Source organism: Taudactylus pleione, unplaced genomic scaffold (genome assembly GCF_031769625.1).
Source record: "Taudactylus pleione unplaced genomic scaffold, aTauple2 ptg000079l, whole genome shotgun sequence".
Classification (NCBI taxonomy): Eukaryota; Metazoa; Chordata; class Amphibia; order Anura; family Myobatrachidae; genus Taudactylus; species Taudactylus pleione.
Genome location: NW_028284481.1, coordinates 1,222,468 through 1,248,119, shown reverse-complemented (window position 1 = coordinate 1,248,119; position 25,652 = coordinate 1,222,468). Strand labels below are relative to the sequence as shown.

The following is a 25,652-nucleotide window of genomic DNA, read 5'->3' as shown; positions in this document are numbered from 1 at the left end:
ACATCACTACCAGTTTCTGCCGTTGCTTTTGGCCTTTCCACGGCTCCGAGGGTGTTCACCAAGGTGATGGCAATTATGGCCGCTCACCTTCGGGGCCAGGGTATACGGTTACTGCTGTATCTGGACGATCTTCTTCTGCTGGCAAGCTCCCCGGAGGTACTTCTTCGACATCTCCACCTGACCATTGCTTGTCTTCAGGCACACAGGTGGTTGATAAATTGGAAGAAGTCATCTCTGATCCCATCACAACGGATGGTCCATTTGGGAGCCCTTCTGGATTCTCGTCAACAAAGGATTTTCTCCAACAAAAGGTGACCTCTCTACAACTGAGGATACACAGTGGCCTGAGCAGTTGCAGGGTGTCGGTCCACTCGGCAATGAGAGTCCTAGGGTCCATGGTGTCGGCATTCGATATGGTGGAATTTGCCCAGTTCCATTCCAGGCCCCTGCAGGGGTAGATTCTGTCCGAATGGAACGGGTTACCTCACCGGATCCGATCCCAGACGCTGGTCTTGTCCCAAGAAGTGCGCCGGTCTCTAGCTTGGTGGCTTCAGCTAGCTCATCTCATCGAGGGTTGCCCCTTTTGGATCCCGGACCGGGTTCTGCTCACGACAGATGCCAGTCTCCGGGGTTGGGGGGCAGTGACCGGCTCGTTGTCTCTTCAGGGCTGTTGGTCTGCAGAGGAAGCAGTTCTTCCCATAAACATTCTGGAGCTGCGGGCCGTGTACGGGGCTCTGCTGTCGTCAAGCACCGCTCTTCACGGAAGGTCGGTACAGGTGCAATCTGACAACACCACCATGGTGGCGTACATCAATCACCAGGGAGGAACTCGCAGTCGAGCGGTGATGTTGGAGGGGTCTCGCATCCTGGCTTGGGCGGAGAGCCACCCTCCTGCAAACTCGGCAGTCTTCATCCCGGGAGTCCTCAACTGGGAGGCGGACTTCCTCAGCCGTCACGACATGCACCCAGGGGAATGGTCGCTTCACCCGGAGGTGTTTCAACTTCTCGTGGACAAATGGGGACTGCCGGAGTTGGACCTGATGGCTTCCCGTCACAACTACAAGTTGCCCGGTTTACGGCTCAAAGACAAGGGACGCAGGCGCAAGTCTGGTGGACACGCTGTCAGTGAAATGGACATTTCACCTAGCGTACCTGTTTCCTCCGAACTCCCTGCTGCCTCGGGTGCTAAGAAAAATCAAACAGGACAGAGGCACGTTTCTGCTGGTGGCTCCAGCGTGGCCCAGACGTCCTTGGTACTCCGATCTCAAGAGCTTGTCCATCAACGTTCCGTACCTTCAACCTCAGCGTCGGGACCTGCTGTCTCAGGGACCCTGCCTTTACCCGGATCTGGGTCGACTGTCTTTGACGGCGTGGCTCTTGAGACAGCAGTCTTAAGGTCCCGGGGATTTTCAAGCTCTGTCATCAGTACCATGCTGAGGGCGCGTAAACCTGCCTCTGCACGGATTTACCACAGGGTGTGGCACACTTACTTTCAGTGGTGTGAGTCCAGAAACTTTGATCCTCAGGTGTTCAGGGTTTCTAGGATTTTGGCATTTCTTCAGTCAGGTCTTGACCTAGGCTTACGTCTGGCTTCCCTGAAGGTTCATGTGTCGGCTGTGTATGTGTGGTTCCAACGTAGGATCGCTACACTGCCGGATGTTCACACCTTTTTCCAGGGTGTTCTTAGAATCCAGCCTCCCTTTGTGCCTCCGTGGGACTTGGTGGTGGTTCTTCGGGTCCTGCAGGGACCTCCTTTTGAGCCTCTTGAGTCGGTTGACCTCAAGTGGTTAACGCTTAAGACTGTTTTTCTCCTGGCAATTGCTTCAGCCAGGAGGGTATCTGAGTTGGGGGCGCTTTCCTTTAGCCCCCCTTCTTAATTTTTCACCAGGACAGAGCGGTGCTTCGCACTCGTCCTGAGTTTTTGCCTAAAATAGTCTCTAAGTTCCACATCAATCAGGAACTTGTGGTGCCAGCTTTTCAGTCACCTGATCTTACAGCTGGTGAGGCTTCGTTGTACTTTGTCCGTGCTCTCAGAATTTATGTGGACCGGACTGTTTCTGTTAGAAAGTCCGATTCTTTGTTTGTCCTCTTTGGTTTTCAAACAAACTGTTGCCCGTTGGCTTTGTTCTGTTATTCATGAGGCTTTTATATACAGGAAGGTTTACCTGTCCCAGCCTCTGTTAAGGCTCATTCCACTCGGTCTGTGGGTCCTTCTTGGGCTGCTAGACGTGGTGCCTTCACTGTTCAGCTGTGCAAGGCAGCCACTTGGGCCCTCATTCAGAGCCGTACGCTCTGAGCAGAGCGCACGCTCTGAATGAGGGCCGGCCTCCATGAAAATGGAGCGTCCTTCTGGACGCTCGTATAGCTGTGGGTCACCACCCACAGGCTATACGAGCGTGCATTTTGATGGCCGCGATGGTCGAGACCATCGCGACCATCGAAATTGCGAGCCGGAGCCTGCGGTTGAGGTTTTCAACCGCAAGCTCCGGAGTGATTTTGGCTCTATCAGAGCCAAAATCACTCCAACTGACATCACTAGTGATGTCAGTGGGCCGGCTTCTGACGGGAGGCGTTCCCGTGGGAACGCCCCCGTCAGGGAGGCACGCCCCCGGCACGCCTACCAAAGGGGGCGTGCTGTCAATCAACATTGACAGCACGCCCCCTTTGATCGGACACAACGAGCGAAGGACTTTCCTTCACTCGTCGCGTCTGGCGCATGCGCACGACGGAGCTCCCTCCGTCGTGCGCATGCTCAGTCCAGAACATCGACCCACTTGCGAGCGGACAGCCGCTCGCGAGTGGGTCTGAATCAAGCCCTTGGTCTTCAATTCAGACGTTTTTGAGGTTTTATGCGTTTGACACCTTTGCCTCTCAGGATGCATCCTTTGGGCGCAGGATTCTCCTTTCTGCTCAGGAGCGTCCCTGCCCTTAGTTAAACTGCTTTGGGACATCCCCAAGGTCAACCCTGTGGACCCCCTATGGACCCTGAAGTAGAAAACAAGAGATATGGTAAGAACTTACCTTTGTTATTTCTGTTTCTACGAAGTCCATAGGGTCCACAGGGCACCCGCCCTGATGCACCTGGCTTCAAATGGGCTGTGTGGCTGGTCACCGGTTTTTCCGTCTCCCATTTCTGTGAGTATGGTTTCTTGTGTGTTCCAGTATTCCTTCTCTCTGTTTAGTCTCCTCCTCCGGCCTTGGCTGCTTACCAACTGAGGTGCATGTGGCTCGGGGGCGGGGTATAGAGGAGGACGGACCCAAGTGCATCCTGGGAGCAGTGAAAGCTTTAACTGTGTGGTGCCCGTGGATCTAGATCCAGCTATACCCCCAAGGTTAACCCTGTGGACCCTATGGACTTCTTAGAAACAGAGATAACAAAGGTAAGTTCTTACCATATCTCTTGTTTTGTATGTAGAAGGTCCTAGTGTAAAGAAGACAGCTAGAGAAATAAATGTCACCATCCTGGCTGGTGTTACTTACAGTGGATGGACATTTCAGCTTGTTTCGATCATGGGTGAAGTTGTTAAAGTTCTGTTTATCACCAACGGGCTCCAGCTGTGAGTGACAGAGAGAAATAGGCAATAAATTAGGTTTATAGACGGTGGGTAAATTTGCAAGTTGCTGTTTTGGTGTAATTACAAATATGTCACCATTGAATGGGGTGAAGGGCAAACACAAGTTAGGATGATATAAGAGTCCACAAATCCAAGCTTTTTATTGGAGGAGAACATGGACTTTCATCTTAAAACTCCGCTTCTGTGAATACAAGGGGCATTCTAACTGGTCATAGTGTGAGGAGAGCTGTGTTCTGACCAATCAGAGTATCCCAATGTAGTCCTATAGCAGTGAGAGTTAATTTAGTATCGCTGTTGTTTTTTTCGCCAAAATCCTGTGGATGCCTACATGGACTGAAGAGGACCCTTTCCCTGTGGATATTGGGCCTGATTAAGAGCCGGACGCAATTAGCGCTCGCTCGTCCAGAAAATAGGGGTGGCTATGCAAATCAACCGTTCGCTCTTTGCGGTCTGTTCACGCTTCTAGGTCTGAACGAGCGAACAAAACTTGCGGTAGTTTTTTGGGAAACTACGCCCCCTGGCCGCTCGCATCCTACGTCATGTCCGCTATTTATTAGATTAATCGAGTACATCGACCAGGGTATGAGCTGCTCACTATTCTTGTGGTTGGTTTTTGCTACCACAATTTTGCGAGCAGTTCTGGCTATAAAATAACCTAGTGACGTGCTCAATGACGCTGCTGTTTTAATTATGCACACCCATAAAACGCCCGTTTTGACCTTTAAGCACGCCTGCGATCGGATCTCCACTCCCCGTTTTCAAGCACCATCCCCTGTTACCACCCACATACGCCTCATTCTGTCACTCAAAATAGCAGGCATTCACTATTTAGCGAACAAACGATTTTCGGCCGTACTGACTAGTTCGCGCATGCGTATTACGATCCGTACGCATGCGCAGTTGGGCAAACATCGCTCGGAGCGAACGAGCGGCCGCTTCCGAACGGCTCTTAATCAGGCCCATTGTGTGCAATAAAGATGGGATCAGGCTGTGTGGGGAAGATTTTAATTAAATAAATTACTTTGGTCAGTGTGAGAGTGTTGTCTAATTATGTAAAAAAAAATTCACAGGTCCCAGTGGGCCTTGTCTGCCAGGGCATCCTGGTACTTGTGGTTCTCCAAGTGCCAGTATGCCTTTGAAGCCATTTAAAATGGACAAGACAGAGCTATCTTGAACCTGTAGAGTGCCAGTAATAAACACTTTTATTTCTTTTAATTGACAATATTTATTAACCTCACACCCAACGCACCATGGATGTGGGTAATAATCTTATGACTGTTGGCACTAGGCTGATTTTACCTAGAGGTGGACACATTTTTTTTGCAGGCCTCACCTTCCTAAGGCACTAGGCTTTTGGAAATAGGACTGGCTGACGCTTGTCACCCCTACTATAGTGCCACCGGGGACCCCCACACACTTTGTCTACTCGATTTCTCCACTACCAGCCTTGGCTTAAAAGTATAGTCCTGGTTACCAATTTTGGGGGGACCCCACTATTTAAAAAATTAAAATAGAGAAGGCTGCATAGATATAAAACGCCCCTCAACTAATTCTTTTCAGCATTTTTGGCAGCGGATTTCTAAATGAATCTGGTGGTCTGTATCATTTTAAAAGGGAGAGATCGGGATGGTGATTCCGTTCTAAATTGTGGTTTCTCTGCAATTGTCAGGTGGATGTGGATGTGTTATAGTAAAGCAAGGTTTATTCTAGAGCAGTAGGGACCTGTTTAGCATTGTTTTATACCCATCTGCAGTTAGCATTTTTGGGTATTGATTTTTGGGGAATCCAGATATCTATAATGTCCGCTGGACACACTCAGCGGATTTCACTACAAGTGATAAAAACAGGAGATATGCTAAGAACTTACTTTTGTTATCTCCGTTTCTATGAAGTCCTTAGGGTCCACAGGGATACCTTGGGGTATAGGGCTTGGATCCAGCCATGGGCACCACAGAGTTAAAGATGTCCCTCCCAGGATGCACCGGGCCCCCTCCTATACCCCGCCCCCAGGCCAAGGCACCTCAGTTTTAGTATCAAGCCATAGGCCGGGAGAGAGAAAAAAGGAAGAAAAAAGTCTGGAACACACAAGATTCACATTCTCATAGAAAAGGGAGACAGAAACTGGTGACCAGAACAACACCCTACGGAAGCACAGGGCATCAGGGCGGGTGGCCTGTGGACCCTAAGGACTTCGTAGAAACGGAGATAACAAAGGTAAGTTCTTACCATATCTCCTGTTTTCTACTCCAGGGTCCTTAGGGATCCACAGGGATACCTTGGGGATGTCCCAAAGCAGTATCCTTCAAGGAAGGGGACGCTCCTGTACCGAGAGGAGAATCCGCCGCCTGAAGGAAGCATCCTGAGAAGCAAATGTGTCAAAAGCGTAATGCTTGACGAAAGGATGGACAGAGGACCACGTGGCCGCCTTACAAAGCAGAACAGCCGAGGCGCCACGTCGAGCTGCCCATGAAGGTCCCACAGATCTTGTAGAATGAGCTTTCACAGAGGGTGGCACTGGAAGTCCCTCATGAGTGTATGCCTCAGAGATCGCCATGCAGATCCAGCGTGCCAAAGTCTGTTTATTGGCAGGCCAACCCCTCTTATGAAATCCATATAGGACAAACAAAGAGTCCGATTTTCTCAAAGAACTGGTACGGTCCACGTAAATCCGCAGAGCCCGTACCACATCCAAAGAAGCCTCACCAGCTGAGAGATCAGATGAATTAAAGGCTGGGACCACAATTCCCTCGTTAATGTGGAAACTAGACACCACTTTAGGAAGGAATTCGGGACGGGTACGAAGTACCGCCCTATCCGAATGAAAAATTAGAAATGGGGGACGACACGAAAGAGCCCCCAAATCCGACACCCTTCTGGCTGAAGCAATAGCCAAAAGGAACACTGTTTTTGCCGTAAGCCATTTCAGATCCACAGAACCCAAAGGTTCAAATGGAGGATCCTGTAGCGCCTTCAGGACCACAGCCAGATCCCATGGAGCTACCGGATGGACATAAGGAGGCTGGATGCAAAGGACACCCTGCATAAAGGTACGGATATCAGGCCGCGTAGCAATCCTTCGTTGAAACAAAACTGACAGGGCAGAAACATGCACCTTCAGTGAAGCAAGGTGTAGACCTAAATCCAAGCCTGCCTGAAGGAAAGCCAATACTGTCGATATTCTAAACTCGCGAGGATCGTACGCTTTAGGGCGACACCACTCAAAATAGGTATGACATACCCTGTGGTAAATTCTAGCTGAAGCCGGCTTACGAGCATGGAACATGGTATTGACCACCGCTCTAGAGAAACCCTTGGACCTCAAGAGGGAAGTCTCAAGAGCCACGCCGTCAAAGATAGCCGACTCAGGTCCGGGTAGAGACAAGGACCCTGAGACAATAGGTCCGGCCTCTGAGGTAACAGCCAAGGAGTGTCGATGGATAGACACTGGAGATCCGAGTACCAACTCCTTCTGGGCCATGCAGGGGCCACCAGCAGGATCTGGCCTCCTTCCTGTCTGAACTTTCGAATTACTCGAGGCAGCAGGGAGAACGGAGGAAACAGGTACGTGAATTGGAAGTTCCATCGTGCCGACAGAGCATCCACCAGGAGAGCTCCTGCGTCTCTTGTTCGGGATCCGTACGCCCACAGCTTGCGGTTGTGTCTGGAGGCCATGAGGTCTATTTCGGGAAGACCCCACTTGTCCACCAGGAGTTGGAACACCTCCTGGTGAAGAGACCATTCCCCCGGGTGTACATCGTGGCGGCTGAGGAAGTCCGCCTCCCAGTTGAGCACACCCGGAATGAAGACGGCCGAAATGGCCGGAAGATTGCCTTCTGCCCAAGTCAGGATGCGGGACACCTCCCTCAGAGCCGCTTGGCTTCGAGTTCCTCCCTGACGATTTAGGTAAGCCACCGTGGTGGCGTTGTCTGACTGAACCTGCACAGGTTTTCCCAGCAGGAACGGTCTTGCATGCTGCAGCGCCCTGAACACTGCTCGAATTTCTAATATATTGATTGGCAGGTCCGATTCCTCTGACGTCCACCGGCTCTGGAAGACGTGTGGGCCTGTCACAGCGGCCCAGCCCCGAAGGCAGGCATCCGTTGTTAGAAGGACCCAATCCGTAATCCAAAACGGACGTCCCCTGCTGAGATGAGACTTTTGCAACCACCACGTCACAGACAGGTGCACTTCCGGAAAGAGCCTGATTATCTGCATCTTTATTCGATGGGGATTTCTGTCCCATCTGGACAGGATCAACATTTGTAGAGGCCTGGAATGGAACTGGGCATACTCCACCATGTTGAACGTTGACACCATGGAACCCAGTAACTTCATCGCTGAGAGAAGAGACACTCGGCGACTGCTTAGAACATTGCATATCTTGGACTGCAACAGGGCTATCTTTTCCTCCGTCAAGAAGATCCTCTGTTGCTGAGAGTCCAACAATGCCCCGAGATGGACCATTCTCTGAGAAGGAATTAAAGAGGACTTCTTCCAGTTCACTATCCGGCCGTGAGCCTGCAATACTGAAATTGTCAGTTGTAGATGGCTGCAAAGGACTTGTGGTGACCCTGCCGACAACAGAAGGTTGTCCAAGTAAGGTAACAGGCGAACTCCCTGCAACCGCAGGTGTGCCGCCATGACCGCCATTACATTTGTGAACACCCGAGGAGCCGTAGAAAGGCCAAACGGTAGAGCCTGAAACTGATAATGGAGGTCCGACACTGTAAATCTGATGTAACGCTGATGAACCCTGGCAATGGGGATATGCAGGTAAGCATCCTGAATATCCAGGGACACCATAAAATCCCCAGGCTTCATAGCTAAAACAATAGAACGCAGAGTCTCCATTCGGAACCGGGGGACCCTTAAAAACTTGTTCAGGGACTTGAGGTTGAGTATAGGTCGGTATGATCTATTTGACTTTTGAACCAGAAAAAGGTTGGAGTAATATCCGGTCCCTCTCAGGGATAACGGAATAGGTTCTATTACTCCCATCTGAAGCATAGAATGCACTGACTCTTGGATCGCTAGAACCTTCGTTGGATCTGAAGGACGTGCTGTTACAAACAACTGATGAGGAGGCCTTCTGCGGAAGGAGAGGGCATATCCCTGAGATACCACCTCCCTTACCCAAGTGTCTATGGTGGTTTTGAACCAACACTGAGCGTATTGCAGAAGTCGGCCTCAGGCTGAGGGTTTGTCGTCCGGCTTGGCAGCTGGACGTCTGGTACTCCAAGCTTGCCTCTTGGTCTTAGCGGTCTTTTTGGGACCTGAAGGTCTCGGAAAAGACTGAACCCTAGGCTTTCCCGGAGGGCGATAGGGCCGAAAGGACGGATTTTTAGACCCAGCCGGAGTCGGGGCTGAAGGTAGACATGCAGATTTGACAGCGGCCAACGTGTCCACTATTTTGTCCAAAGTTGGTCCAAACAGGACCTGCCCATTGTAGGGTAAGCATTCCAAGCCTCTCTTGGATTCCGCGTCCATCCTTCAAGAACGTAACCACATGGAGCGTCGAGCGGCCACAGCCGCAGCAGAAATCCTAGAAGTAGGCAGGCTCAAATCCAAAGCTGCTTCGTTAATGTACGTAGCGGAATCCCGAAGGTTACCCACTAACACAACCTGTTCGCTGGTACCGTCAGAAGCAAATGATGCTTCCAAAGCGTCCGCCCACCTTTCTATAGCCTGAGCCACCCAGCAGACAGCCATAGCTGGTCTAGATGCTCCTCCAGCAAGGGAATAGATAGACTTTAGGCACACCTCCACCTTACGGTCTGTAGTATCCGTCAGAGAAGACATAGACGGCATAGGCAAAGTTGCGCTCTTTACTAAGCGCGTCACATGAGAATCCACCTGAGGAGGAGACTCCCATTTAGTGAAGTAATCTTCAGCAAAGGGATATGTATGAGCCAGACGCTTGTGAGGTTGAAATCTTTTTCCTGGAGATTTCCAGGCCTCCTCCATGTGATCAACTAGCTGACCAGATAGAGGGAATACTGCTGCAGCTCCTTTAACCTCTTTAAAATAAGCATGAGTAGGCGCTGCAGGTAGGTTGTCGTCAGTATTACCATGGTCGCACGGACTGCACGTATGAGGCCTGGAATGTAAATACTAGACTTAGCCTCTGCCCCTACTTGAGGAGTGTCAGTGCAGGACAAATCTATAATTTCGCCCTCATCAGACGAGCCGTCATCCTCATCATCCTGAGCGGATGGATATGACAATAACGGTCTTTTAGCAGGTCTAGATTGATCCTGCTGAGAGCCCCGCACCCGAGAATCAGACAAACCTGGGTCAGCCTGATTAAGGACATGTTGCGGGGGGCACTGCATTACTATCGGCCCCGGAACTCCCAGAACAGGAGGCGAGACTACCGCCTGCTGTGCAAACCCCAATTGTGGAAACGTAGGAGGGGCTGCAAGCCTATTTACAAGAATAGTCAGGGCTTGTGCAAAACAAGCCCAAGGTGGTTCCTGAGAGGTGCTGGGTACAGCAGAGGTACCAGGGATGGCCAAACATACAGCACATAACCCATCCTGAAGTACCACCCCCTCCCCCACACCTGCTTTACATCTGGAGCAGGAAAATAGGAGAGGTGCTCCTCTAACAGAGTTCTCACTGGACATAGTGGTATGTGACACTCCGCTCACAGAAATAAATCTTAAACTGTGAGGTAAATTCCTACCCTGACAGTACTGGCACTGAGAGGGCTGGTCAGGAGGAAGAAATAGGGATAGCTAAAATGGCTGACAGGAGAAAGATCAGGCACACAGCGCTAATATAAAGTCACATACAATGCAGAAATCCTGCACTAAGTGCACTATCACATACACAGACTTACAGTCTGGCAGTGAGCGCTGCATACGCTGACCTTTACTGGAGGAGAGGTATGTAAGGGGCACCCCAGGCTCCGCACCCTGTCACCACAGCATCACATAAAATGGCCGCCGGAGGATGAAGGGGCGGGCTTGGGGAGGATCACTGCCTCAGCCCGCCACAGCCTTAATGTAAGGCGCCGACAGCAGTGATGGGGAGGAGCCTCCTGTGCGCTACAGGGAAGGCATCCTCCCCTGGCAGGCCATTAACCCCCCAGGATCCTGGAGCGTGTTCCGCAACGCTCCAGCCCCGTATCCCTGGTGCTCTAGTGGAGAGCGCAGGCATCCGCCTGGCTCCACTATACTGACGACCCCAGGAAGCCCCCAGCCCTGGGGACGCCGGACTGTGAGTCAGCGGGCGCCTACCGCAGACGCCCGCTGCTTACCTTATGTAGCCCCCCGTAGATCCGGCCACAGTTCAAGGCCCCCAGGGGTTCCGCTAGCTGGAACCCCCAAGAGCCCGCCGAGCTTCCCGGATTGCTACTGGTGGTCGGCGCCGGCAGGGGTGTCGGAGCGGTAGCATGGACGTCCACTGGACAGTCCTATGCTACCGCTCTTGAAGATCTTCAGGGGCTGTTATACACAGCCCCCCTCTGCGAAGACCCAGCTCCCGGCCGGGCACCTACTGAAACTTTGGCCTGGGGGCGGGGTATAGGAGGGGGCCCGGTGCATCCTTGGAGGGACATCTTTAACTCTGTGGTGCCCATGGCTGGAGCCAAGCCCTATACCCCAAGGTATCCCTGTGGATCCCTAAGGACCCTGAGGTAGAAAGGCAATGAATAACGTTATGTAGGCTCTCTTATTACACAGAACAGGTAATTATTATTATGCATGACGGGCTGATACAACAGGCAGCAAACACTCATCTTGTCTATCACACCCCTCCCCTAACACAATGCCGGCTGGGAGGAACCTCTGAAACTCACCATATTGTTCCACAAAGCGATGGCCATCTCCGCCTGTCCTCTCTCACTAAAGTGGAAGCAATCAGCAGAGAAGAAACTGATATCTGGCTCCCCACGCTGGTGTATAGAAATAAGAATTAGCAAGTTACACATAGCTTATAGTATGTATTTCTGTATGACACGTACCCACATAAAGTAACATACAAATCTATGCAATTTATAACGAAGATGTTTCATACAGTATAAGGGGAGATCCGACCGCTCAACTCTCAGGACAATGTCTGCATCCTAAGCCCCATTACTGCTCACACACGGGCAGATTGTGCTCATTGGCTCCTGCAACATTTTCCATCAACATCCAGTCACTTCTTATCTGATCGTGGTTGGAATCTTGACTCATTCTGGGTCTACACCATCAGTTCCAAACTCTCGTCTTCAAGAGTTCCAATAGCAGTTCAGGTGTTAAGGATATCCAGGCTCAAGTACAGGTCCTTGTATTAAATTATCTGAGGCACTTATTAACTCACTTTTACTCAAACACAGATAACCTTAAATCCAGGACTGTTAGGGGGACAGGAGTCACTGGCCTACACACATAATAGAGATTTACGGTCAGCTTGGCCCAACTTTAATTGGGTTCATTATTTGTGTCACATTACCTTTCATCCTCAGGAACTGTGGGCCTGTTTTAGAGATGGAATGATAATGCGATTGCAGCTGTGATTTTGCATGGAACATATGCGTACGATGCTGCTTACCTGCATAAATATCTGCAACATTGACGCACATGGAGCTGCCATCTTGGCCTTGTGGCAGTTCTCACCGGCCGCAAACACTGCAGCTCTCCTGACTCGCAGATATGTAATTGCTATGGCTAATTTATACACGCACATGTAATGGCGTTTAATCAGCGTAAAAAAAATCGCCATTGCTTCCGCTGCTGAATCGGGCCCTGTACTCTTTAACCACAGATGACTAGGAAGATACGTTACTGGCTGCTGAATGTCTCACTACAATGTAGAGTGACTGAACCGTGTCTCTTACACAAGTACACAGAGTAAGGGGTATATTTACAGGTTTAGAGAAGTGGAGGTTTTCCCAATAGCAACTAATCAGATTCTACTTAACATTTATCTAGCACCTTCTAGAAGATAGTAGTTAGAAGCTGATTGGTTGCTATGGGCAACATCCCCACTTCTAAAAACTCTCACTTTAGTAAATATACCCCGAAGCCTCTTACACACTCTGATATGGATTTTTTACACCAATGTGTGAGGATAGTTGAATAAATTAGTGTAAAATCTGACCCCCACCACCTCCCCATAATAACAGATAAGGGAGAGCAGGTTAAATGGAAACTAAGAAGTCTTTCTAATCTCTAATAACATTATATTAATCGTGATACATGCCCAACGTACACATGCCCACCCACATGCGCCTCCTGTCTGATATCATGGTGCAGAATTTAGTGACAGCTGAAAAGGCGATATATAATGGTGGAATATCACAGTATGTAGGTGGTAAATAGTATCAGACAGCAACACAGTAGTGATTAATAATAAAGCACCAATTCCCTGTGGTCAGCACTGATAACTACTTTGTGCGACTTTATCTTCCTGGCGTCAGAAATCCGCGCGAACAGCGAATGCAGCTGCAAGAAAGTGAAGCTCTGGTTTCTTATTTTAAAAGCATCTGCACAAGATAATGATTTAAAGATTACTATATGGAATAATGCAACCTGTACAGTGAATTGAATGGCACTCACGCATGCTCTCTCTGTCACTCTATGACATCCTGCCCCTCTAATTCAGTCAATAGATTAACGTATATAATGTGGGAACAATAAATATTAAAAATACTATAAATATACATAATGAAAGCATTGAGTTCTGCCCTTGCCACCCAAGGACAGGGCCACCGAAAGGCAATAAGGAAATTATTATGGCGTATGATGGGTGGTACGCTACTTACGATGTCCACTGGCACTACAGTATTTTTGAAGAATGGCTGCGCCACCACGGCAAAATCTTCCCGCCCCTGGTATTTCTCAGCCAAGGCACCCACGTGTACCTAAATGGGACACAAGAAAAGGTGAACGAATAAACTGACATGTAACTGTAACACATGCAACAAATCACGGTACTGTCATCACGCCACACATGTTACTAGGTGCCAGTAATCTAAAAATAAAATCTGTGTATTTTTCATATCACCCAATATATGTTTTATATAGGGATTGACTACAGTGCTAAACAAAGTTAAGGGGGAGATTTCTCAAATTTTGGAGAAAGATAAAGTGGAGAAAGATACCGTACTAACCAATCAGCTTCTAACTGGCATTTTACAGACTGTGCTAGAAAACAGGAGATATGGTAAGAACTTACCTTTGTTATCTCCGTTTCTACGAAGTCTTTAGGGTCCACAGGGATACCTTGGGGTATAGGTCTTGGCTCCAGCCATGGGCACCACAGAGTCCTCCCAGGATGCACCGGGCCCCCTCCTATACCCCGCCCCCAGGCCAAGGCACCTCAGTTTTAGTATCAAGCCATAGGCCGGGAGAGAGGAAGAAGGAAGAAGAAAGTCTGGAACACACAAGATTCACATTCTCATAGAAAAGGGAGACAGAAACTGGTGACCAGAACAACACCCTACGGAAGCACAGGGCGTCAGGGCGGGCGCCCTGTGGACCCTAAGAACTTCGTAGAAACGGAGATAACAAAGGTAAGTTCTTACCATATCTCCTGTTTTCTACCTCAGGGTCCTTAGGGATCCACAGGGATACCTTGGGGATGTCCCAAAGCAGTATCCTTCAAGGGAGGGGACGCTCCTGTGCCGAGAGGAGAATCCGCCGCAGGAAGGAAGCATCCTGAGAAGCAAATGTGTCAAAGGCGTAATGCTTGACGAAAGGATGGACAGAGGACCACGTGGCCGCCTTACAAAGCTGAAGAGCCGAGGCGCCACGTCGAGCTGCCCACGAAGGTCCCACAGATCTTGTAGAATGAGCTTTCACAGGGGGTGGCACTGGAAGTCCCTCATGAGTATATGCTTCAGAGATCGCCATGCAGATCCAGCGTGCCAAAGTCTGTTTATTGGCAGGCCAATCCCTCTTATGAAATCCATATAGGACAAACAAAGAGTCCGATTTTCTCAAAGAACTGGTACGGTCCACGTAAATCCGCAGAGCCCGTACCACATCCAAAGAAGCCTCGCCAGCTGTGAGATCAGATGAATTAAAAGCTGGGACCACAATTTCCTTGTTAATGTGGAAACTAGACACCACTTTAGGAAGGAATTCGGGACAGGTACGAAGTACCGCCCTATCCGAATGAAAAATTTGAAAAGGGGGGCGACACGAAAGAGCCCCCAAATCCGACACCCTTCTGGCTGAAGCAATAGCCAGAAGGAATACTGTTTTTGCTGTAAGCCTTTTCTGATCCATAGAACCCAGAGGTTCAAATGGAGGATCCTGTAGCGCCTTCAGGACCACAGCCAGATCCCATGGAGCTACCGGATGGACATAGGGAGGCTGGATGCGAAGGACACCCTGTACGCTTTAGGGCGACACCACTCAAAATAGGTATGCCACACCCTGTGGTAAATTCTAGCTGAAGCCGGCTTACGAGCATGTAACATGATGATCACCGCTCTAGAGAAACCCTTCGACCTCAAGCGGTTAGCCTCAAGAGCCACGCCGTCGAAGATAGCCGACTCAGGTCCGGGTAGAGACAAGGACCCTGAGACAATAGGTCCGGCCTCTGAGGTAACAGCCAAGGAGTGTCGATGGATAGACACTGGAGATCCGAGTACCAACTCCTTCTGGGCCACGCAGGGGCCACCAGCAGGATCTGGCCTCCTTCCTGCCTGAACTTTCGAATTACTCGAGGCAGCAGGGAGAATGGAGGAAACAGGAGGAACGGTCTTGCATGCTGCAGCGCCCTGAACACTGCTCGAATTTCCAATATATTGATTGGCAGGTCCGATTCCTCTGACGTCCACCGTCCCTGGAAGACGTGTGGGCCTGTCACAGCGCCCCAGCCCCGAAGGCAGACATCCGTTGTTAGAAGGACCCAATCCGAAATCCAAAACGGACGTCCCCTGCTGAGATGAGACTTTTGTAACCACCACGTCACAGACAGGCGCACTTCCGGAGTGAGCCTGATCATCTGTGTCTTTATTCAATGGGGATTTCTGTCCCATCTGGACAGAATCAACATTTGTAAAGAGCTGGAATGGAACTGGGCATACTCCACCATGTCGAACGTTGACACCATGGAACCCAGTAACTTCATTGCTGAGAGAAGAGACACTCGGCGACTGCTTAGAACATTGCGTATCTTGGACTGCAACAGGACCATTTGGTTTTTGAACCAGAAAAAGGTTGGAATAATATCCAGTCCCTCTCAGGGATAACGGAACAGGTTCTATTACTCCCATTTGAAGCATAGAACGCACCGACTCTTGGATCGCTAGAGCCTTCGTTGGATCTGAAGAACCTGCTGTTACTAAGAACTGATGAGGAGGCCTTCTGCGGAAGGAGAGGGCATATCCCTGAGGTACCACCTCCCGTACCCAAGTGTCTGTAGTGGTTTTGAACCAACACTGGGCGTATTGCAGAAGTCGGCCTCCCACCCTGGGATCCCCCAAGGGGAGGCCCAACCCGTCAGGCTGAGGGTTTGTCGTCCGGCTTGGCAGCTGGACGTCTGGTACTCCAAGCTTGCTTCTTGGTCTTAGCGGTCTTTTTGGGACCTGAAGGTCTCAGAAAGGACTGAACCCTAGGTTTTCCTGGAGGATAGGGCCGAAAGGACGGATTTTTAGACCCAGACGGAGTCGGGGCTGAGGGTAGACATGCAGATTTGGCAGCCGCCAACGTGTCTACTATTTTGTCCAAGGCTGGTCCAAACAGGACCTGTCCATTGTAGGGTAAGCATTCCATGCCTTTCTTGGATTTAGGGTCCGCCCTCCACGAACGTAACCACAAGGAGCGTCGAGCGGCCACAGCCACCGCAGAAATCCTAGAAGTAAGCAGGCTCAAATCCAAAGTTGCTTCGTTAATGTACGTAGCTGATTCCCGAAGGTTACCCACTAACATAACCTGTTCGCTGGTACCCTCAGAAGCAAATGATGCTTCCAAAGCGTCCGCCCACCTTTCCATAGCCTGGGCCACCCAGCAGACAGCCATAGCTGGTCTAGATGCTCCTCCAGCAAGGGAATAGATAGACTTAAGGCACACCTCCACCTTACGGTCTGTAGTATCCGTCAGAGAAGACATAGACGGCATAGGCAAAGTTGCGCTCTTTACTAAGCGCGTCACATGAGAATCCACCTGAGGAGGAGACTCCCATTTAGTGAAGTAATCTTCCGCAAAGGGATAAGTACGTGCCAGACGCTTTTGAGGTTGAAATCTTTTTCCTGGAGATTTCCAGGCCTCCTCCATGTGATCAACTAGCTGACCAGATAGAGGGAAAACTGCTGCAGCTCCTTTAACCTCTTTAAAATAAGCATGAGTAGGTGCTGCAGGTAGGTTGTCGTCCGTAATTACCATGGGCGCACGGACTGCCCGTATGAGGCCTGGAATGTAAATACTAGACTTAGCCTCTGCCCCTACTTGAGGAGTGTCAGTGTCCGAAAAATCTACAATTTCGCCCTCATCAGACGAGCCGTCATTCTCATCATCCTGAGCAGATGGATATGACAATAACTGTCTTTTAGCAGGTCTAATATGATCCTGCTGAGAGCCCAGCACCCCAGAATCAGACAAACCTGGGTCAGCCTGATTAAGGACCTGTTGCGGGGGGCACTGCATTACTATCGGTCCCGGAACTCCCAGAATAGGAGGCGGGACTACCGCCTGCTGTGCAAACCCCAATTGTGGAAACGTAGGAGGGGCTGCAAGCCTATTTACAAGCACAGTCAGGGCTTGTGCAAAACAAGCCCAAGGTGGTTCCTGAGAGGTGCTGGGTACAGCAGAGGTGCTCCTCTAACAGAGTCCTCACTGGACATAGTGGTATGTGACACTCCTCTCACAGAAATAACACTTTATACTGTGGGGCAGATTCCCACCCTGACAGTACTGGCACTGAGAGGGCTGGTCAGGAGGAAGAAATAGGGATAGCTAAAATGGCTGACAGGAGAAAGATCACACACACAGCGCTAGCACAAAGTCACATACAATGCAGAAATCCTGCACTAAGTGCACTATCACATACACAGACTTACAGTCTGGCAGTGAGCGCTACATACGCTGACCTTTACTGGAGGAGAGGTATGTAAGGGGCACCCCAGGCTCCGCACCCTGTCACCACAGCATCACATAAAATGGCCGCCGGAGGATGAAGGGGCGGGCTTGGGGAGGATCACTGCCTCAGCCCGCCACAGCCTTAATGTAAGGCGCCGACAGCAGTGATGGGGAGGAGCCTCCTGTGCGCTAGAGGGAAGGCGTCCTCCCCTGGCAGGCCATTAACCCCCCGGGATGCTGGAGCGTGTTCCGCAACGCTCCAGCCCCGTATCCCTGGTGGTCTAGTGGAGAGCGCAGGCATCCACCTGGCTCCACTATACTGACGTCCCCAGGGAGCCCCCAGCCCTGGGGACGCCAAACTGTGATTCAGCGGGCGCCTACAGCAGACGCCCGCTGCATACCTCTGCTGCCCCGCGTACATCCGGCCACAGTCCAAGGCCCCCCGGGGGTTCCGCTAGCTGAAACCCCCAAGAGCCCGCCGAGCTCCCCGGATCACTACCGGTGGTCGGCGCCGGCGGGGGTGTCGGAGCGGTAGCATGGACGTCCGCTGGACAGTCCTATGCTACCGCTCTTGAAGATCTTCAGGGGCTGTTACACAGCCCCCCTCTGCGATGACCCAGCTTCCCGCCCGGGCACCTACTGAAAACTGAGGTGCCTTGGTCTGGGGGCGGGGTATAGGAGGGGGCCCGGTGCATCCTGGGAGGACATCTTTTAACTCTGTGGTGCCCATGGCTGGAGCCAAGACCTATACCTCAAGGTATCCCTGTGGATCCCTAAGGACCCTGAGGTAGAAAGATGACAACTAGCAGCTGCTTCTCTGCTTTAACTCTCTCCAATATTTGATAGTCTCCCCCAAAATTTGTAATGATTAATTTTAAAAGAACATTCATTTTGAAAACACTTTATTTTAGAGCTTAATGTGACTGGGTTATACAAGCCATCAAACACCTCTACAATCTGCTTGGACCGATATGCAAAATGTAGCACTAATGCACATCTATTAAATTCCTATTTTCCTATAGATTGTATGCTGGTGAGCAGGACCCTCTGCCCGCAAGAGGCTGGAGAATGTGTGCTTAGAAAGCTCCATTCTATCTCCTACTGGTTATATGATGCAGAGCTGGCCCTACGCATAGGCAAACTAAGCAAATGCCTAGAGGCATCCAAGCCTGCCTAAGGCCCGCGGAAGTTTGGGGCAGGCATGGCCAGGGCACCTACTGCCGCTGTGCAGCATCCACGATCAGAGGTCAGCTGATGACTCCGATCTGGCCCGGCAGTAGCAAACAGTGAGCTGGCAGTGGCGGAAAAGCCGGAGGTGGTTTGTGGGGGCGGGGCACCTAGATTGCGGCTAGTGGTTATTGCGCGCGGTCCAGCTCTGGGGAGGCACGCATCGGGACATCGGTCGCTACTGCGATGAGAATGAGCTTCTGCACATGGGTTCATTCAGACTCATTCAGCTCCTCCCATGGGCCTTTGCAGAGCTCGGAGTAGTGATTCACACCTCATGGCCCCGGGCTCCGCCTCCAGCAATCATCACACACAAATGCGGCCTGCCAGCCTGAGCCAGGAAAAGCGGGTATGCCGCCAGCTGCTTGCTGTACCTCAAGTCGGGCGGCTCTGCAGGCTGCGCTCAAGTAAAGGAAGTCTGGAACTGGGAGAGGGCCAGGGTGCTGTAGTGCTCACTGCTGGGAGAGGGGTGCGCTGCTGGGATAGGGGTGCTGGGTGAATGCTGACACTGTTCTGTGCTGGGAGAGGGGGGTGCTGTGCTGGGTGAGGGCAGGGGTGCTTGGTGAAGGGGAGTGCTGTGCTGGGATAGGGGTGCTGGGTCAGGTGAGGGGTGCCATCGTGCTGTGGTGGGAGAGGGGGGTGCTGTGCTGGGTGAGAGCAAGGGTGATGGATGCTGTGCTGGGAGAGGGGTGACAGGTGCTGTAATCTGTGCTGTGCTGGGAGAGGGGTGCTGGGCTGGGTGAGGAGGAACTGCTGTGCTGGAATAGGGGTGATGGGTCAGATGAGGGGTGCCATCGTACTGTGGTGGGAGAGGGGGGTGCTGTGCTGGGTGAGGGCCAGGGTGATGGATGATGTGCTGGGAGAGGGGTGAAGGGTGCTGTGCTGGGAGAGGGGTGCTGTGCTGGGAGAGGGGTGCTGTTCTGTGTGAGGGGTGCTTTGCTGTGATCTGTTCTGGGAGTGGGGTGCTGTGTTGTTATCTGTGCTGGGTGTACAGCACAATGGGGGAAGGAGCTACAGCACAGTGAGGGGGGCGCTATCCAAAATCTTGCCTAGGGCACTAACTTGGCTAGGGCCGGCTCAGATATGATGTATGAAGTATTGCATACTCTGCACTTTGCATGAGGCAGGCTACATAGTTTGCTGATTGCTAGTTATGTCCTCTTCATGGGCTGGCTATGATTGAGAGGAGATGTATCAAACCTTTGAGTGAGATAAAGTGGAGATTTTGCGCAAAGCAGCCAATTAGATTCATTATATCATCTATCTAGCACAGCCTGTAAAATGACAGAAGCTGATTGGTTGATATGGGCAACATCTTCACTTTATTGCTCCTGAAAGTTTGATACACCTCCCCATCTTGGTGTAAAATCAAGCATTTCAATCTCCCCCTAGAAATCCTGCGTTTGTTTCTGGTAAACGCTACATAAACCTAATAACCCCCCTCTCACCTGCAAATCTCTGTTGAATTTCTTTATTTCATTGAGTTCTGGAGAACCGTCTCGAGGGCTTATGATGCAGGGACAGGCATTGCTGCAAGAGGTGAAGAAAAATGACACAATCATTTGTGAGATTCTTTTTCTGGCAATTAAACAGGCGGAAGACATAAGAAGTATATGTACATACAGGTCTGTTTATAGGAAGCAAAAACAGAAATTATTTTCCTATAGGAAAACTGTTTTTAGGATATATTAAGTGATCCGGGAGAGACTATGGAGTAAATTTACTAAAGTGAAAGTTTTTAGAAGTGAGTTTTAGGAGAGATGTTGTGCATAGCAACCAATCAGATTCTAGCTATTATTATCTAGAACAGGGACGGGGAGCCTCAGGCCCGGGGGCTGTATAAGGCCCCCAGAATCATTCTGTCTGGCCCTCTGAGCTTGTTTCTGCTAACCTCATCTGGCTAGCAGGGTGCCTATAATGGCACCCTGCAGCCAGAATCAATGCAGCAGTGCTGCCTGGAGCGTCCTTAGGATGCTTCAGACAGTCACACCTTTGCCTTACAGCTCCCCGGAGCATCCTCAGGATGCTCCGGGCATTGCTGTAATCACCGGTGATTGTGGCCCTGCCACTGTGTAACATCACACGGAGGGGGCGTGGCCTGCACCAGGCCCACACATAATGTTATATATATCAAAATGGTCCTCAGCAGAAAAAAAAGGTTCCCCACCCCTGATCTTGAAGGGGCAAGTTAAATGTTAAGTAGAATCTGATTGGTTACTATGGGCAAAATCTCTTCTAAAACCCACTTCTGAAAACTCTCACTTTAGTAAATTTACCCCCATGAGTTTTTCACCCCTATATTATATAGTGCTCCCATATATCCCTATTTCTTCTTCAGGGTCCATAGGGATCCACATGGATACCATGGGGTGTAGGTGGTGGATAAGAACCGGATACCAAACAGTTAAGCTTTCAACTGCCAGCATGCAACGGTCCCATCCCCCTAAACCATACATGCCTATACTCCCGGTTTTCGCTGGAGGCTCACGATTTTTCGGGTAACTGCCCGCACCCCCGGAAGGGTAGGCACTTCTCCCGCATTCTGCCCACTTCCTAGTAAAGTGGGCAGAATGGGGAGAATTTCCGTGGCGATCACGGGTCTCCATGTAGGGGGCGGGGCTTAATGATGCAATTCTTCATGAATCGTGTCATTTAGCCCCGCCCCTATGTAAATGTGCACCAATCGCGGCTATTTACTGCGAAGGGGACGAGGCTTAATGACCTCCCTTGGCTGATTTTTTACCACCGGGATGCTGGATTCCCGCAACATATGTACCCTGGTGGTCTAGTTACACGTTATCCTTGAAGAACTTGACCTTAAGTTTTCTGTCTATCCCTGAGCCCACCACATAGTAGAATTATTGAAACAATTGTCCCAGATCCTAAATTATCACAGATCCTAAATTCTGTAAAATGCGACTTTATACCCCATTATCGCTGGACCATCATTCCTCTGCTATACGGCCTGTTCTGCAGCAAAACCCCATTTGTGCAACATTTCTTTCTGGAGCTGTAGTCAAACCGAGGACTTTCCACAACAGGAATTACACTGGCCAAAAACATGCAATGTCCCTGTGTCATTATTATAGGTTTATTATTCAACAATTGGTACAAACAGTATTTACCAAACTTCTTAATCACATTAAGTTGCAGAAAACACAGCAAAGGTGATTGTGTGCCACAAGTCTCGCTCGCACTAGAGCCCCAAACCAGTCTGTAATAGTAAAACTTACGGCTTTAAGAGGCTGCAGCCGATCTTGCCCTCTGCAGTGACTCTGCGCAGTCCTTCTACCTCCATTATCTCCACCAGGTTCACGAAAGCTCGAGGGACCTGAAGTGAGACCACAATATGCAATAGCAGGTTGGACTAATGAGCTTCGTTACATACGGAGGTGGGTGACCCCCACAGCCGACCAGGATCAGTTAGTGGACATGGCTGCTCTCTGCTGCTGGTAAAGTGGACCTGTCTCCAGTACCTTGTGCATTATGTAGTAAGGTTTCCTGCAATATGAGTTGAATGTGGTGACAGGTGCTCTTAAGGGGATGCTGGTGCTCGAAAACCAGGCGGTCAGAATCCCGACACCAGGATCCCGTCAGGGTTAGGATAGCGACAACTGTCAGTCATTATCCTAACCCTCCTTCCCCCGATGCCAAAACCTAACCTCCCCCTCCCCACACCCTAAACCTCCCTTTTTAGTGCCTAACCCTAGCCTCCCCCTCCCCGCACCCTAAACCTAACCTCCCCCCTACTGCCTAAACCTAACCTTCCCCTAGTGCCTAACCCTAACCTCTCCCTCCCTGTACCCTAAACCTAACCTCCCCCTAGTGCCTAATCCTAACCTCCCCCTCCCAACACCCTAAACCTAACCTCCTCCTCCCCACACCCTAAACCTCCCTTTTTAGTGCCTAACCCTAGCCTCCCCCTCCCCGCACCCTAAACCTAACCTCCCCCCTACTGCCTAAACCTAACCTTCCCCTAGTGCCTAACCCTAACCTCTCCCTCCCTGTACCCTAAACCTAACCTCCCCCTAGTGCCTAATCCTAACCTCCCCCTCCCAACACCCTAAACCTAACCTCCTCCTCCCCACACCCTAAACCTCCCTTTTTAGTGCCTAACCCTAGGCTCCCCCTCCCCGCACCCTAAACCTAACCTCCCCCCTACTGCCTAAACCTAACCTTCCCCTAGTGCCTAACCCTAACCTCTCCCTCCCTGCACCCTAAACCTAACCTCCCCCTAGTGCCTAATCCTAACCTCTCCCTCCCTGCACCCTAAAGCTAACCTCCCCTCCCCCTCCCCGCACCCTAAACCTAACCTCCCCCCTACTGCCTAAACCTAACCTCCCCCTAGTGCCTAAACCAAACCCCCCTTCCCTGCACCCTAAACTCAACCTCCTCCTAGTGCCTAAACCTAACCTCCCCCTAGTGCCTAAACCTAACCTCTCCTCCCTGCATCCTAAACCTAACCTCCCCCTAGTGCCTAAACCTAACCTCCCCCTAGTGCCTAAACCTAACCTCTCCTCCCTGCACCCTAAACCTAACCTCCCCCTAGTGCCTAAACCTAACCTCCCCCTCCCCGCATCCTAAACCTAACCTCCCCTCCCTGCACCCTAAACCTAACCTCCCCCTAGTGCCTAAACCTAACCTCCCCCTCCCCGCATCCTAAACCTAACCTCCCCTCCCTGCACCCTAAACCTAACCTCCCCCTAGTGCCTAAACCTAACCTCCCCCTCCCTGCACCCTAAACCTAACCTCCCTCTAGTGCCTAAACCTAACCTCCCCCTCCCTGCACCCTAAACCTAACCTCCCTCTAGTGCCTAAACCTAACCTCCCCCTCCCCGCATCCTAAACCTAACCTCCCCTCCCTGCACCCTAAACCTAACCTCCCCCTAGTGCCTAAACCTAACCTCCCCCTCCCCGCACCCTAAACCTAACCTCCCCCTAGTGCCTAAACCTAACCTCCCCCTCCCTGCACCCTAAACCTAACCTCCCTCTAGTGCCTAAACCTAACCTCCCCCTCCCTGCACCCTAAACCTAACCTCCCTCTAGTGCCTAAACCTAACCTCCCCCTCACCGCACCCTAAACCTAACCCTCCCCTTTTAGTGCCTAATCTTTCCCCTAGTGCCTAATTGTAATCCTAACCCTCTCCCTAACCCCGCTACTTACCTTCGGGATCCCTGGGCCAGTATTCTAAGTGCTGACATCCCCTGCGTCGGGATACTGAATGTATCCCACTCTTTACAGTACAGATGCTCATATTAGCTACAGATTGGTCTAGTGGGATGTAGTGCATATCACGGCGGATGAGATTCCGGCCATCGATATACCGCCGCCGGGCAAAATGCCGACGCCACTATCCCCTTATAAGGATACCGGCGTCAGAATCCCGACTGCTGCTTTCCGGAGCAGCTGCCCTAGCACCAACGCATTACAGAACTGTGCTATTGTATCCGCCGGTGAGACACGATCATTTTACTATGACCCATATCAAACATTTTGGGGCCTATTTTAATTTTGAATTAAAATATTCCCGCTATGTTCTAAAGTTAACTCGCAGTGACAGCATTCGCGCTAACCTCTGTCCCTGCGATTTAAATCCCCGTCATATTGGAGAAATCTTTCCCATTTGTGAAAGGCTCCTCCTGGGAATCTGACACTGCGCATGTGTACGGCACCAGATCGGGGAGCCAGCTGGAGGCTGCTGTTTCTGCATCATTTTATAAAAATAGGTCGCAATGACATTTTTTGCTAATATAATAGTGATGGTGTCACCTGCGCAAAGCAAAAGGTTTTCTGTGTGTCAATATGTAAGTAACACCTCAATGCTGCCTTAAATGGACTAAGGTAAAGTATCCCTACTTTACAAAAAGGTTAAATAATGAACAGTATTAGCCCTGGCGCAAGTGATGTGTTATCGTCAGTTATTTATGTGTGGATCATGAACGGTAGATACTTTTGTATAAAAGAAGTTTATTTCAGAATACATGGTGGTGCAGAATTAGTCTTGGTATTTATTACAATGTGCAGTGGGAGACCCTCCAATTAGACTAGATACATGATCTGTTTCCTTATTGAGGAATTTCTTTTGGGCGTTTGGCGAGGGGGGGGGATATGGGTAGCCCATCCTTTCTCTTTTTATCAAAATATTTGAACTATGTGACACAACGTTTGGAACAAAAGAATTACATTTATTTTCATTGTATTTTTTTTTTATTATGCAAATATATTGTCTGTTTTTAAATATGTTGGTTACTGATTGGTTAATTCCATTTGATCTAATATGATCACATTATATTAAATTCCATGTGATCGTCTGCGGTTATATTATACTAATTGATAATAGTTATACTATAATACTATTTGGAGAGATCCAGATAATATTTTTGTTTGTATATGTGCAATTTATAATTCTCAACCAACTCTGTAAATCCATGTTCAGTCACGATTGTACTATTGATGTTCAACACTTTGAATGACAATAAAAAACATTTTCTGGAAAAAAAAAAAAATTATCTGGTGGACATTCACATGCAAGTAAAGTAATAAATATATACTCGCATAATGATGTAGTCATACAATGCTAGATATACGCAGTACTGTTTCAAATGTTGTAATACTTCACTGTGCCAGTGTACTGTGCTAACCGCACATGGATAGTAACAGCAGTTAAAAAGTTCCTTTAGAATAAATAACAGTCAATTTAGACGGTCCAGTCTTTTTAGGATAAATAAAAGTCAATTAGATGGTCCAGTCTATCTACAGAGTGTAACGCTTCACAAATTAACAGCGCTGTGTGATTATTTGTAGCTTACCGGTAAGCCTGGCCGGGTGAAGATT

General features: G+C 50.1%; 1 protein-coding gene across 1 annotated transcript in view; it reads right to left on the bottom strand.

The window, feature by feature from the left end:
• Positions 1-25,652, bottom strand: part of LOC148532313 (phospholipase B1, membrane-associated-like) — a 239,858-nt gene that overhangs the window by 2,581 nt on the left and 211,625 nt on the right. The window contains exons 53-57 of the mRNA XM_088467993.1: positions 22,051-22,148; positions 20,266-20,347; positions 13,327-13,425; positions 11,377-11,472; positions 3,481-3,555 (exon numbers count right to left, since the gene is read on the bottom strand). Coding sequence (XP_088324119.1) covers positions 3,481-3,555; positions 11,377-11,472; positions 13,327-13,425; positions 20,266-20,347; positions 22,051-22,148 — 450 coding nt within the window. The remainder of the gene's footprint in view (positions 1-3,480; positions 3,556-11,376; positions 11,473-13,326; positions 13,426-20,265; positions 20,348-22,050; positions 22,149-25,652) is intronic.